This window comes from Delphinus delphis, chromosome 3 (assembly GCF_949987515.2).
Source record: "Delphinus delphis chromosome 3, mDelDel1.2, whole genome shotgun sequence".
Taxonomy (NCBI): Eukaryota; Metazoa; Chordata; class Mammalia; order Artiodactyla; family Delphinidae; genus Delphinus; species Delphinus delphis.
The window spans coordinates 167,608,967-167,621,756 of NC_082685.1; the positions used below are offsets into that span (position 1 = coordinate 167,608,967).

The window sequence follows — 12,790 nt, forward strand, 5'->3', positions numbered from 1 at the left end:
GCGCCGCGGACTGGGCGGGAGGCGGGTCTGCCACCCGCCCCGCCCACAAGCTAGAGCCCCGCCCACTCCGGGCCCGCCCCGCCCCCCCCGTCGCCTTGGTGCGCATGCGTGACCTCGGGCTGTCCGCATCGCCGCCTGAGCCCGCGCGGAAACCCAGGCCCTCGGCCAGTAGGCGTCTCTCGGCCTGCTCTCTGGAGCCACTTTCCCACTCAGGACTGTCCCCGGCTCCTCCTGCTCGTCGTTTTCCGGGAGCACGGGTCGCGGCGCTCTGGCTTGTTTCCTGAAGGGTCCTGCAGGTCCGGGAGAGGCGCAGGCGCTGACCCACGGGGTCCTCGAGCTGCAGCCCGGAAGTGCTCGCGGCCGAGGGTGGCGGCTCGCTGTGTGCGGGCGGCGTGCGCTGCCGCGTGGGCCATGGGGCGGCGGTCGCGGAGCCGGCGGCTCCAGCAGCAGCAGCAGCAGCAGCGACCCGGGAGCGCGGAGGACGGCGCCGAGGACGGCGGGAAGCGCAGTGGGGCGGTAGGAGCCGGGGACCCGCGGGGACCTCCCCGATCCCCAGGCCTGTGGGGCGGCGAAGGGGAGGCTCCCCGGCCCTGGGCACACGTCCCTCTTATTCCTCAGGGCTGGGAAGGCGGGTACCCCGAGATCGTCAAGGAGAACAAGCTGTTCGAGCACTACTATCAGGAGCTCAAGATCGTGCCCGAAGGCGAGTGGGACCAGTTCATGGAAGCGCTCAGGGAGCCTCTCCCGGCCACTTTAAGAATTACGGGTTACAAAAGGTAGGGGGTCATGCTTTTCGTATTTCCTGGAAAGTTGGGGTTAGAACGCCCAAGGTTTAAAACGCGGGTGTTATTTTTTCCTCTAAGAAGCGCATGTCAGCGGTGCGGATTCGAGATCCTGGAGGCCTTGAGGGGAGGGAGCTTAAGTGTCCTACGGCGTAGGGAAAGGAGGGATTGCAAGTTGGGAGGCCAGAATGAGAAAGGAAAATGCAGCCTGAGGAAGGGTTGACTCCTGGGAATTCGTGAGTTGAGGATGCCCACCCTTTGGAACACATGAGAATTTGTGACATTACCGAGTTTAAGTGAAACGTACAGTGTTCTCTTTCCTTAAAAATAATGTTTTTTTGTAGTCTTGTAGGTGAGCAAGTGCGCGCCCATTGCCCGCTGCACAAAGACCAAATACCGAGGCAAGGGGCTTTTGCAGAAAGTGAAAAGGCTTTATTGCAGGGCCACCAAGCAAGGAGACAGGAGGCAGAGCTCAGCTCTCCCCGTCAGCTGTTGACTGGGGTATTTATCTTGGAGGTGGCCAGTAAGAGGAGGAGGGGGCTTGGAAATGATGGGTGGAAAGTTGGGGTGAGTTTCAAGAGTTCCCTACAGGTTCTCTGTCCTTCATGCCTGTTTATGGGTCCCATGTGCAAATTCGGGGTGGGGCGTTTTGTCTGTTACATGTGGTGGATTTTCAGCCTGTGATGTCTAAAGTTTACCGTGCGTTATTTTAGTCCCTAAACGCGCCTGTGCCACGCGAAGGGGCCTTTAGCATGTTGTTTCCATGTCTGCACATCCCTGGTCTTTTGCAAAACAAGCTTAGAGGTCTCAGTTAATCACTGTGTTTTGCCTATGGGCCTTGAGTGTGTAAGTTACAGGGTATGGTTTCAGTTATACCTTTTGAAGATGACCTGCAAGTGAAGTTGGAACTCGAGGAATATTTAGGAGGGAAGGAACGCAGTAGTATTGTATTTAGTTTATCACCTTTTAGTGGTCAGACAATGAGGATTGTTAAGCTTTGAAAGAATAGAGTAAAAAGGCAGTAATGAAAGAATGTGTTCTCTCCACACAATGATGGTTTTAGTTTTAAAACATAATCTTGAATTTACAGAGAGATAAAATTTATTAAATTAGCTTTCCAGATGGATTTGAAACTTGCTTACTTTTTAATAGCCACGCAAAAGAGATTCTCCATTGCTTAAAGAACAAGTATTTCAAGGAACTGGAGGACCTGGAGGTGGATGGGCAGAAAGTTGAAGTTCCACAGCCTCTGAGTTGGTAGGTATAACGAGGCTTCATCCTGCTGGATATTTCTCTGGAGTTTTAATCTTTCTCACTTGAATGTATTTCTTGGTAGTGCGTTTGCTGTTGGCCTGAAAGAACCTGAATATATTTTCCGGGCATTCTCCTGTTCTTCCCAGTGCTTTTTTTTATCGCTGTTAGTTCACGCTGGTGTGCAAGTTTTCCTATGTGATTTGCAGCCGTAGTGTGTTGAAGTCTTGATCTCAGTTAATTTTTCCAAGTCAGTCCAGCCTCTTACCTTCCTTGACATTACCATTTCCACCATTTCCATTTACACCCCTTGTCTTCATGTCAGAAGCGTTGCAAACTTAATGTTTTGTTGCAGGGCCCAGCCGTTAGGCCAGGTAAGAATCGCGGCACGGGAGGTAACATGGAGGGTAGCCGATGTTCAGTTTGTGAATCGCTCGGTTTATTGTACACACCACACGACATAAGAGAAGGTAATCATGCACCTGAGGGAAGGAAGGGGGTGATGAAGGGGGCGTCTCAGCATGAATGTTGGTCCCCTTTCCTGGGATGTGAGCAGGCGGGAAGTCCCCATCTGATCTGACAGTGCCTCCAGCAGCGTCTCTGTCTGAAGCAGCTCCTCGGCCTTGGAGCATAAGGTCCTGGGATGATGAGCCTTCCAGCCACTGTCTCAGTGTTTTAAAGAGTTATGCACCTGGGGTTCTCTTCTCTACCTGTCACCCTTCTGTTCCCATGCCGTCTTTCTGAGGACGTTACCAAACACCAGACGTTTCCGAACAGTCACCACGGAGATTCACACTGGTCACTGTGACTCCATTTCGGACTACTCAACGCTGCCAAAAGTCATACAAGAGAGTAGGAATCGGGGCTTCCCTGGTGGCGCAGTGGTTAAGAATCCGCCTGCCAATGCAGGGGACACGGGTTTGAGCCCTGGTCCGGGAAGATCCCACATGCCGTGGAGCAACTAAGCCCGTGCGCCACAACTACTAAGCCTGCACTCTAGAGCCCGCGAGCCACAGCTACCGAGCCTGCGTGCCACAACTGCTGAAGCCCGTGCACCTAGAGCCCATGCTCCGCAACGAGAAGCCACCGCAGTGAGAAGCCTGCACACCGCATCGAAGAATAGCCCCGCTCGCCACAACTAGAGAAAGCCCACACGCAGCAATGAAGACCCAACGCAGCCAAAAATAAAATAAATAAAATAAATAAATTTATTTTAAACAAAAGAGATAGTAGGAATCACATGACTAGAAATCACAACATAGCCCTTCACCTGGCAAAGGCTCAGCAAGGCTGCTTCAGCCGTCCTGTGTGTCGGCTGTCTCCAGTGTCTCCCAAGCACACTCCTGCCCTCTCTGCTCACTGCCCTTTAATCTTACTGTCCCGTAGGTGTCCTGTGGCTTACTTGTTTCTCAGGGTCCAGTTCAGGGCTCAGATGTGTGAAGGCAGACCCTTCTGTCTCGTAAAATGTCTGGAGTACTCGAGCACAAACCATAGCAATACCGAGCCCTGGACTAATTTATAAACAGAAAAGTCGTTAAATTGCTGTAGCTCCACATTTCCGATGATCAACTTTGCGGTATTGAGAGTTCTCACAAAACAACAACACATTTTAAATGATTGCTATAAAAAGCTGAATTTAATCAGCATTTCCTGGCAACTTCTGAAGCTTTGACTCTTCATGTATTTGATGTTACCTTTCATTTTTACCCTTGTGATACCCTTTAGTGATCACAGACCAAGGTCAGGTTCTCATTAATCATGGGCTGTGGATTTGCTTCCTTTTCATTCTTTTGTTGGCCGTTTGGATTTTCAGTGTCTGTATCACAGATGTGCACATCATCCACCTTTAGAATGAATGCTGAATGGCCAGATGCTAAAATCAGATCAAAACCAAATGTCAGCATTATAGAATGCATTTCTGGGACACAGGACTAAACCTTCAGTATTAAGCCAGAACATTTCATGGTGTTTTTTTTCGTTAAAACGATTTTAGTCAGAGTTTAAAAGCTTGACTGTTAGAGGACAGGAAAAGGACTCAGGTGCTCGGTGGCTGTTGGTGGTCACTCACTGCATGTCCGCGGTCCTGAGGCCAGTGGACAAGGAAGATGTATTTCCAGTTGCTGTACCTACAGTGTTGCCGAGTGAGGTAGCCTTCACGTGGTGAGCTGCTCTTCCTCTCAGAGGACTTGGGTTGTAGACTTAACTCTTCCGTGCCGAGGTTTGGAGATGTGATTGATGTCCTGGCGCTTAAGCAGGGGTCATCTGATGTTTTCAGAAGCAGGTTTAAGGTTGTCTTTGTGCACGTTTCTATTTCTAATAATCTTGCCTGCATTTGCTGCCTCTCACAATCACCTGAAAACATTTTTATTCCTTCAGCCTTATGTTCAGAGGTGCAGCTTTTCGGATGCGAAGGTCTCTGAGTGTCCTCTGGGTCTGGGCAGTAAGAGGAGGTGAAAATTCAGCACGTGCTCCTGTGGGAAAGAGGCGCCTTTTCTCTGGGCCTGTTCTCGTGGGATTTTCCTCCACAGCTCCAACAAATACAGGAATTAGTCTCGCTATTATTTTTTATTTATTTATTTCTTTTGCGGTACGTGGGCTTCTAATTGCTGTGGTCTCTCCCGTTGCGGAGCACAGGCTCCGGACGCGCAGGCTCAGCGGCCATGGCTCACGGGCCCAGCCGCTCCGCGGCACGTGGGATCTTCCCGGACCGGAGCACGAACCCGCGTCCCCCGCATCGGCAGGTGGACTCTCAACCACCGCGCCACCAGGGAAGCCCTAGTCTCGCTATTTTTATTGTTTTCTGCAAACTGTGGTCATACTTTTGTTTAATCAGCTCATTGAACATTTAACGGCTATTTTTCGCTCTCGATTTTTGAATTTGGGGTATGGGTACAGGACCAGTCAGTTCCCAGACTTGTTGGAAAGGCTCTGCAGGTGTTCTGTGGGTGAAGAACACAAGCGAGTCACTCCAGTAACAGCCAGGCATTCTCTACACGTTACTGTTTGCTTTAATTTTCTGAACATGGCTGAAGGGTGTGAGCAGCATGTTGTAAGATTTGGGTTCCTGATAGTCAACCTTCTTCCATTATCGGTGAAGTTGTGTGATAGTTTTATTGTATAAACATTTAATCAATCAAATTCACTTGTCAAGTGTGGGAAACCCATAAATCAGTAAGCAAGTAAAGCAGAAGCTTAAACTACTTCTGGTGGTTTTCTATATTGTTCAAAATGCAGAAATAGGTCATGTATTCTTCTAACCTTTTGCTACATCGTGGGATATAATATAGGAGAAATGTTTTTGGGAACCAGGTTTTCTAGAAGGTATAGGACTTATCATGTATAGGACTTATAGCTTGGGCAGATTTCATTTTTATCCTTACTTTTCATAGACTAGGAACTGTAAGGAATTATCCTAAAGCAATTTTTAAGAGACCTTGTTTTGACAATCAGTTGTTGAGAACACACCTTATTGTCATGCTGTTTGTGTTCTTTTTAAATGTCTGGGTTGAAGATGATTTATCGTAGGTGTTGTATATATTTAGAGACTGTTTCTCTTAAGAATTTTTTAGGGACAAAGGGAACAGTGGTGCTTTTAATTTATCCTTAAAAGATACGACAAGTTTGCAAAATAGGACTTTAGAGACTCAGGAGCTAAATTTGAATTACATAACTATAAATTAAATACAGTTTTTTAAGATTGTTTGATGTTGAAATCTGTGAAGATTTTCATAAACATCTGTTAGCTCAAAAGAGTTGTTCCTAAAGCTATATAAGAAACATACTTTTTCATTTTAATTGTCTGTGTTTAACTGTCTAAAAGTTCTTAAATATTTTTCTCATATGAGTAAGAGCTTTCACAATCATAATAACGTACAATAACTTACAATCGAATTTTATTCTTATAATAGTAAATTTACATTTTAACTACTAGAAATTCAACCTGTAAGGCACATAAGGAAATATTCCCTCAAATTATATCTAGAGACTGCTGTCTCTATTTGAAAATGAAACTTCAGCAATGTACAATGAATAGTGGCAGGCAGCATTCAAATTAGTGGTGTTTGGTGGCTTGGTAAAGTAGTAACTGGCATGTGTGCTGTCATTAGTCACGGACAATTTGGGGTTGCCAGTAGACGTTTGGATATCAGCAAAGGTAGCAGTGAGTCAGCAGGTTTTCTTCAGTTCTACAGCTGGAGCCAACCTGAGTGAATCCCTGCCATTCACCTCTAGTGAGGCCAAAGGGAGTATTTAAAGCTAAACTTTTTGAAATTGTCTGATAAGTATGATTGCATTTTGCTTCTGTATTTTTGAAACAGGTTAAATATTGAAGAGAGAAGCAGGCATAAGAGATAGAAACAAAGCACCGGGACATTTGGAGGGTGGCCGTGAACAGATTCAGCCAGTTTAATCTTCATTGTTTGGTGGAAAGTATTTTTCACATGTATCTCATGATAACATGACAGTTGAGCAGTGTCTTCAGATCTTAAGCCTGAGTTTGTGTCTGTCAAATAATCAGAGTCTCAAAGCAGTCAGATGTGTTGTTTTTCAGATGTTCCAGCTTCATTTTCTTGGCTGTCGCCTTAGCTGCAGTTTGACACATGGAAACATCGTGACCCTGCATTGTTAAGTTGAGCTCATTATTGTACCTCAGAGTTAACAATGAGTTTGGTGTGATTTGTCACCGAGTGCCACGTTATGCTGAGCGTGGCCCCATGTGTCCTATCCGTGTACCGACCTGTGCAGTTGGAGCTCAGTGGGTGGGCAGGTGCAAGCTGCGATGAAAAAGCACACACTTCCTAATCAGTGGTGGTGTGATTTATAGACAGTTCAAATATATTCCCAGAAATGGCAGGAGAAGCTTCATTCTTAGGTCTGTATAAGTAGCAGCCTAGGAGCTCAAATTAATGCATTGGTGATTTCCAAGGATTTTGGTATGTAAAACATTTCAGTACATTATTGGACTGATTTGTTTTGGAAATAGTGAAAAATATAGTAAAAAGGATTGTAATCAAACGTCTGGCAAACATTCTAATACCTGCCCTACGGCATCACTTTGATTCTGTGTGATCTGCATTTTAAGTAATTCGTCACCTTATGTCCTCTGTTGGCCTCCGTGCCGTCACGTTAGCTCACCACAGTGGAGAGCAGCGGGGTGGGAGGCTCCCGTTTCATCAGATCGTGGACATGCATCACCATAACTTCTCAGTGGTGTCATGTGCGTGTGTCTCTCAGAGCGCCCAGGCCGCCTGTGCCGGGGCCACGGGGCGCAGTGAGAGTGCACCCGTGTGTCCCAGGGCTCTCACGGTGCTGCTGGCCGTCACGCGAGGACGGGACTGAGCGGCCGGAACACAGCCGGGTGTCTCGTTTGGCTTATGACCTGTATAAGCAAGAAATTGTGAAGAGGCCGCTTTAACATAACCCATAAATGTTTTGCTTTCTTTTCGGTCAGGTATCCTGAAGAACTTGCCTGGCACACAAACTTAAGTCGAAAAATCTTGAGAAAGTCTCCACAATTGGAAAAGTTTCACCAGTTTCTGGTTAGCGAAACTGAATCTGTGAGTAGATGCCTCTACGTTTGTTGGTTTCCTTGAAACTTTAACTGGGCCTTAGTATCAGTCCGGTAGTTTTATTTTAACCATACGTGCCTCTGGGAGTGCCGAGGTGGATGAGGCAGGCAGAAAAACCCGCTGAAGTGTGTGCGCGCCCCCTGAATTTCTGCTAAGTTACGTGGCTGCTGTCTCGTTTGGCGCCTCTGATCGTGAAACGTCCGGCGGGCACCGTCACACATGCCGGCGTGGCTCCTTGTTTCTGGCCGCTCCGGGTTGGGGTGGCCGCAGCCGGGGGCGGGGCACAGCGCCCTGCTCCATGGGCCTCGCTCAGGAGCAGCTGCCCTGTCCGCTCTCATGTCCTTCCGAGGTGCACGTGCCACGCGCCTTTCCCGCGGAGAAAGCGATATGCTCTCGCGGCCATGTGTATTTTATTAAAGTGTTTTACCCCGCATTTGCCAGGCAGACAAACAAGACCTAAATGCAACAACTTTGGTTCTCGTAGAACGACCTCGCCTTCGCCCTGTCAGCCCCTCCGCCTCCCCAGGTTCCCTGATGGCGGTTCAGTCACTTGAACTTCTAACCTTTAGCCTCACATCTTCCCCGACAAAATAGCTGTTCCCGCGTGTAATGCATGATTGAGTGAATGCCCATAAAATTTGGATGTTGTGAGCTTTGCAGTTTACTTTCAGTTTTTTGGGCATTCTTAATAGTCTCACGTTTAAAATCAGAAGCTGCCCCTTCTTATTTTCTAATCTCCTTTTTCTAGCCAAGGAAACCTCTGTGTCACCAGATGGTTTTTATTTCTTTTTCACTCGGAGCGTCTGTGTCCAGCTGACAGGATTATCGTGCTTCCCATGTTTCTTGCCGTGAAGCCATAACCAATTTAGAAACCTTTCACCCCGCTCCGTTCTAGTAGCTACTCAGTCCAGGGTAGAGCTGTTCCCTCTTGTGGCTCTGTGTCCAGCTTGGTAACCCGGTAACCTGGGCTCCGCTTGCCTGGTTTCCCACCCCCATCCCTACCCTGGTAAGGAGTAAACAGAGCTGAGCACCACCACGGGCCCAGTTCTGTGCTCGGGCTCATACAAGAAGGGGTTCTCTGGCTCGGCTCTTAATCTACTTGGATGCGTTAGAGAGCAATTTAGGTTCAAACTTCAACAGAGCAGAGGGTTTGTGGGGAATGGAGGGATACACAGTCCGGTAGGTCGTGAAGAGCTGGGTTTTGGCAGCTTTGAAAGGTAGAGGACACTGGAGTTTAGTGTTGGCGGCGTGTATGGTAGGGAACCAGTCCAGATTTTTGATCAGGAGTCAGCAGGGTGCAATACTCCCTGGGTTGTTCAAAGTTGACTGCAGAGTGTCCGTGAATCCAGGGACCACCTGCTGGGGTGTCTAGCCACGGGCCTGACATCCTCGTCCTACATGAATGCTCTGAGTGACAACTCGGGTGAAAACAGAAGGCAGGCTCTTCAGAATCACAGGTGTAACCCAGAACTTGGGATCCGTGCCCCTGGCGAGGCAGTCATGGTTCAGTCCTCACAGATGCAGTGCTGGCCGGAAACCCATGAGGTGAAAGGAACAGGTGTGAGTGGAGGCCTGTGTTTAGGTTCTGACAGTCAGGTGCGCAGGTGTAAGATGAGTGATGGCTGCTTGGGTGGCCTTTCCAGGACAGGGGCCCCAGGTTGTAAAGAAGCAGAAGCCTCCTGGTAGCTGATGCTCTTTTGGCTTTTTGTTAAGTGTTTAGTCCTAAGCTGTTACAATAGAGTTGTGATTGGCACAAGTGCTGGATTTCACTAAGGAACTTTGTCTGAATCTGAACAGCTGTACATTTTAACAGATGTCCTGACCCACGAGTGAAGATCTAGAGGATGGTTGGTTTAGTGAGGAGTTTTAATTATTTTCTCTCTTCCACAGGAAACATGGGGGCAGTGGTTGATGGGGACAGTTCTCAGGAATACAGAGCAGGCGTGGGCTGTTCTGGAAACAGGAGAACTAAGAGATAGAACTTACAGTTTCAGCTATGAAACTTTTAACGGGGACTTTCTGTCCTGTCCTGTGCTCGTGTTATACTTGAAATTCTAATATTCTAATGTTGTTTTGATATTTATGGTCATCCTTACTTAGTCTTTTGGTAGCAACCATTTATCCACTAGTATAAAAATCTGTCTTACTTACTGTCTATGTGATAGTACTAACTTTTGTGTTCTGGTATAATTATATGGTATTTTCCTGTTGCATTGGAAATAACGCCCAGTATTAATTTTTTTCTGCCTTTCTTAATGCCATTGCTGATTTTTAAAAAATTTTATTTTCTAAGGGAAACATCAGTCGTCAAGAAGCCGTTAGCATGATTCCACCACTGTTGCTTAATGCTCACCCTCACCATAAGGTATCGTGCATTGAATAGAAAATTCTGGTGGGTAGACCACCCTCAGTGTTTGTGTCTCTCTGTTCTGTTGAGACCTTTTTTTCTTTATATAGTTAATCATTTCTGTTTTCCTTTTCACTTTGGGTAAAGTGGAGAATGACATTTATTTTAGGTTCTTTTTGCAATTTTTACAACTCAGTTTCTTTAATTACTACTCAGATAATCTTCAGTGTTCTTGATTGACTAAATCGGTTGAAAATCATAGTGAACATGTATTGAGGACTTGTTGAATGCTGAGGATTGTTCTATGTTCTTTTTGTGAATCGATTCACTTTATTATCCACATACCCCTGTGAGGGTAGATGCTATCACTGTCCCCCTTTTTCCAGATGAGGGGAAGGAGGCAAAGGAAAGTGGAGCCTGAAGTCACCAACTAGTCGCCAGTGACTGAGCTGAGACTTGAACCCAGCCAGCTCTGCCTTTTAGCATTTTGTTATACTGCTTCTCGCACTTAGCATCTTTACTCATCATCCCTAAATGTATTGCTTTCACTGGTGTCTAGTGCCATTTTGTTCCTATCCCCTGTGGAGTAAGTATCTTTATCCTTCTGTGGTTTGGGGACATCATATAATATTAGGCCTCTGGAAGTTCAGTATAATATGCTATAGATTCATTCTATAAATAAATGTATTTGGGTTGTGAAATAGAAATGAGAAACTAGTTTTAAGTCGTTCTAAATTAAATGTAGGATGATTGATTTATTAAAAGAAGAACATCAGACATTTTATTGCTTTTCAGTAGATTTTAGATATGTGCGCAGCACCTGGATCAAAGACCACACAGCTAATCGAAATGCTGCATGCCGACATGAGCGTGCCTTTCCCAGGTATGCACTGGGCTGGTTTTTGAAGGGTAGGGGTGCTACTTTGGTGGGTTGTAGACAAGGAAAAGAGCATAACACAGGAGGCATCAGGCAGATGGGTTTTGTGTCTCTGGAAGTAGAGCTGGACGCTGTGCACACCTGTCAGTTGTCCTCAGACCCACACGTGCATTGTGGGGAGGGCCTTTACTTTAGAATTACGTGTATTTTCTTTTTCTTTTCTTTTTTTTTTTTTTTGCGGCACGCGGGCCTGTCACTGCTGTGGCCTCTCCCGTTGTGGAGCACAGGCTCCGGATGCGCAGGCTCAGCGGCCATGGCTCACGGGCCCAGCCGCTCCGCGGCACGTGGGATGCTCCCGGACCAGGGCACGAACCCGCGTCCCCTGCATCAGCAGGTGGACTCCCAACCTCTGCGCCACCAGGGAAGCCCCCTACGTGTATTTTCTATAAAAGCAAGTGGTGTTTCTTTTTAAAGCCATAGTAGGTAGATTGCCCTTTGAGTTTTCAGTAGTAACAGTCTCACATTGGGGTTTTTGTTTCCTTTTGACTCTTTACTACCTATGTGAGAGGCAGGAGAATGTAGTTGTCCAGAGCTGCTGTCAGACTCCCCAGGTTCAAATCCCACTGCCATTTAATAGGTGAGTTCTGTGACATTGCCAGACATCACATACGAAATGGGACATCTGTCTTGAACTTGGAGGACATTATGTAAGATTGCAAAGGTCAGAGCCTCCCAGGGAGCGGGTTGACTTGACCCTGAGGAGCCTCGGCCCCTCCCCAGGAAGCAGATTCGCAGGGTCCAGAATGGAGGCCCAGCACATGTGCACTATTTTAAACACTTGTTGGGGGATTTCGTTGTTTTCTACATCTTTCTTCCCTCACCCTCCTTTTTAGTTAATCGTTAATAATGGAAATGTTACTTTTGGCACAGTAATTGGTACAAAGTGAATAATTGTTGAACAGATGAATTTTGAAGTTTTGACATTTTAATTGACTGTGAAATCCATGCCGAGCCACCTGGTTCCTTTTTCTGGACCACTTCCCTAGTTCTAGCAAATCTGAAGCTCGGTCTTACGTTTGCTCAGTTGTCCGTCTCACCTGCCAACCTAGAGGTTACACATTTCAGGAAATTGCTCCACTTACGCCACCTTTCACCTGACGCAGTTTTATGTTCCCAGAGGGGTTTGTCATCGCGAATGACGTGGACAACAAGCGCTGTTACCTGCTTGTGCATCAGGCCAAGCGGCTGAGCAGTCCCTGCATCATGGTGGTCAACCACGATGCTTCCTGCATCCCTCGGCTCCAGATGGATGTGAATGGGAAGAAGGAGATTCTCTTCTATGACCGCATCTTATGTGACGTCCCTTGCAGGTATGATTAAGAGGCCGGAAAGCCCAGAGTCCACTCAAAATCAAATCAGATATAGTCTAAAGTGAATCTGCACACGGTGTGCATGCAATTGCAGGTGTCAGTCTTGTGGCAACTGGTTTGAAGAGAGAGACACTGAGCGTAAATCAGAAGCCAGAAACTCAATTTTAGTGATAAACAGAACGAAGAGATCAGAAAGGGGGTGGTTTTGATCGTCTTGAAAAGGGACACGAAGAAGATACCTGAGAGGCAAGCAGTGTCGTCATAAAGCCTCGTTAACAGGCATTTCAGGATGTTAGTGCCGCGAGCGATTTGCTTGTGCTTATTTCTGGTGAGTATGTAGGATACTTGTCATAGGATAATACGTGATCACATTGGGCTTCTGTGGTGAATCTTATGTAGCACAGTGAAACTCAGGGGTTCCAACCTTTGGGAAACTCAAGTGTATTTGTACACGTGCCTTTCTTCAAGTTTTACAAATAAATTATAGAGTTTTAGAGTTTACCTATAAAAGAATTTCATGGCATAACTGAATAACTTAGTTTTTCCAAAAAGAAGAGAATCAAACTTAAAACGTCTGTTAATTTCCTGGAGGCAGT

General features: G+C 46.7%; 1 protein-coding gene across 1 annotated transcript in view; it reads left to right on the plus strand.

Moving 5' to 3' along the window:
• The first annotated feature begins 320 nt into the window (after window positions 1-320).
• NSUN2 (NOP2/Sun RNA methyltransferase 2) overlaps window positions 321-12,790 on the plus strand; it is a 29,485-nt gene continuing 17,015 nt past the window's right edge. The window contains exons 1-7 of the mRNA XM_060009684.2: window positions 321-516; window positions 619-776; window positions 1,935-2,039; window positions 7,483-7,588; window positions 9,894-9,965; window positions 10,746-10,830; window positions 12,002-12,194. Coding sequence (XP_059865667.1) covers window positions 412-516; window positions 619-776; window positions 1,935-2,039; window positions 7,483-7,588; window positions 9,894-9,965; window positions 10,746-10,830; window positions 12,002-12,194 — 824 coding nt within the window. The 5' untranslated portion in view covers window positions 321-411. The remainder of the gene's footprint in view (window positions 517-618; window positions 777-1,934; window positions 2,040-7,482; window positions 7,589-9,893; window positions 9,966-10,745; window positions 10,831-12,001; window positions 12,195-12,790) is intronic.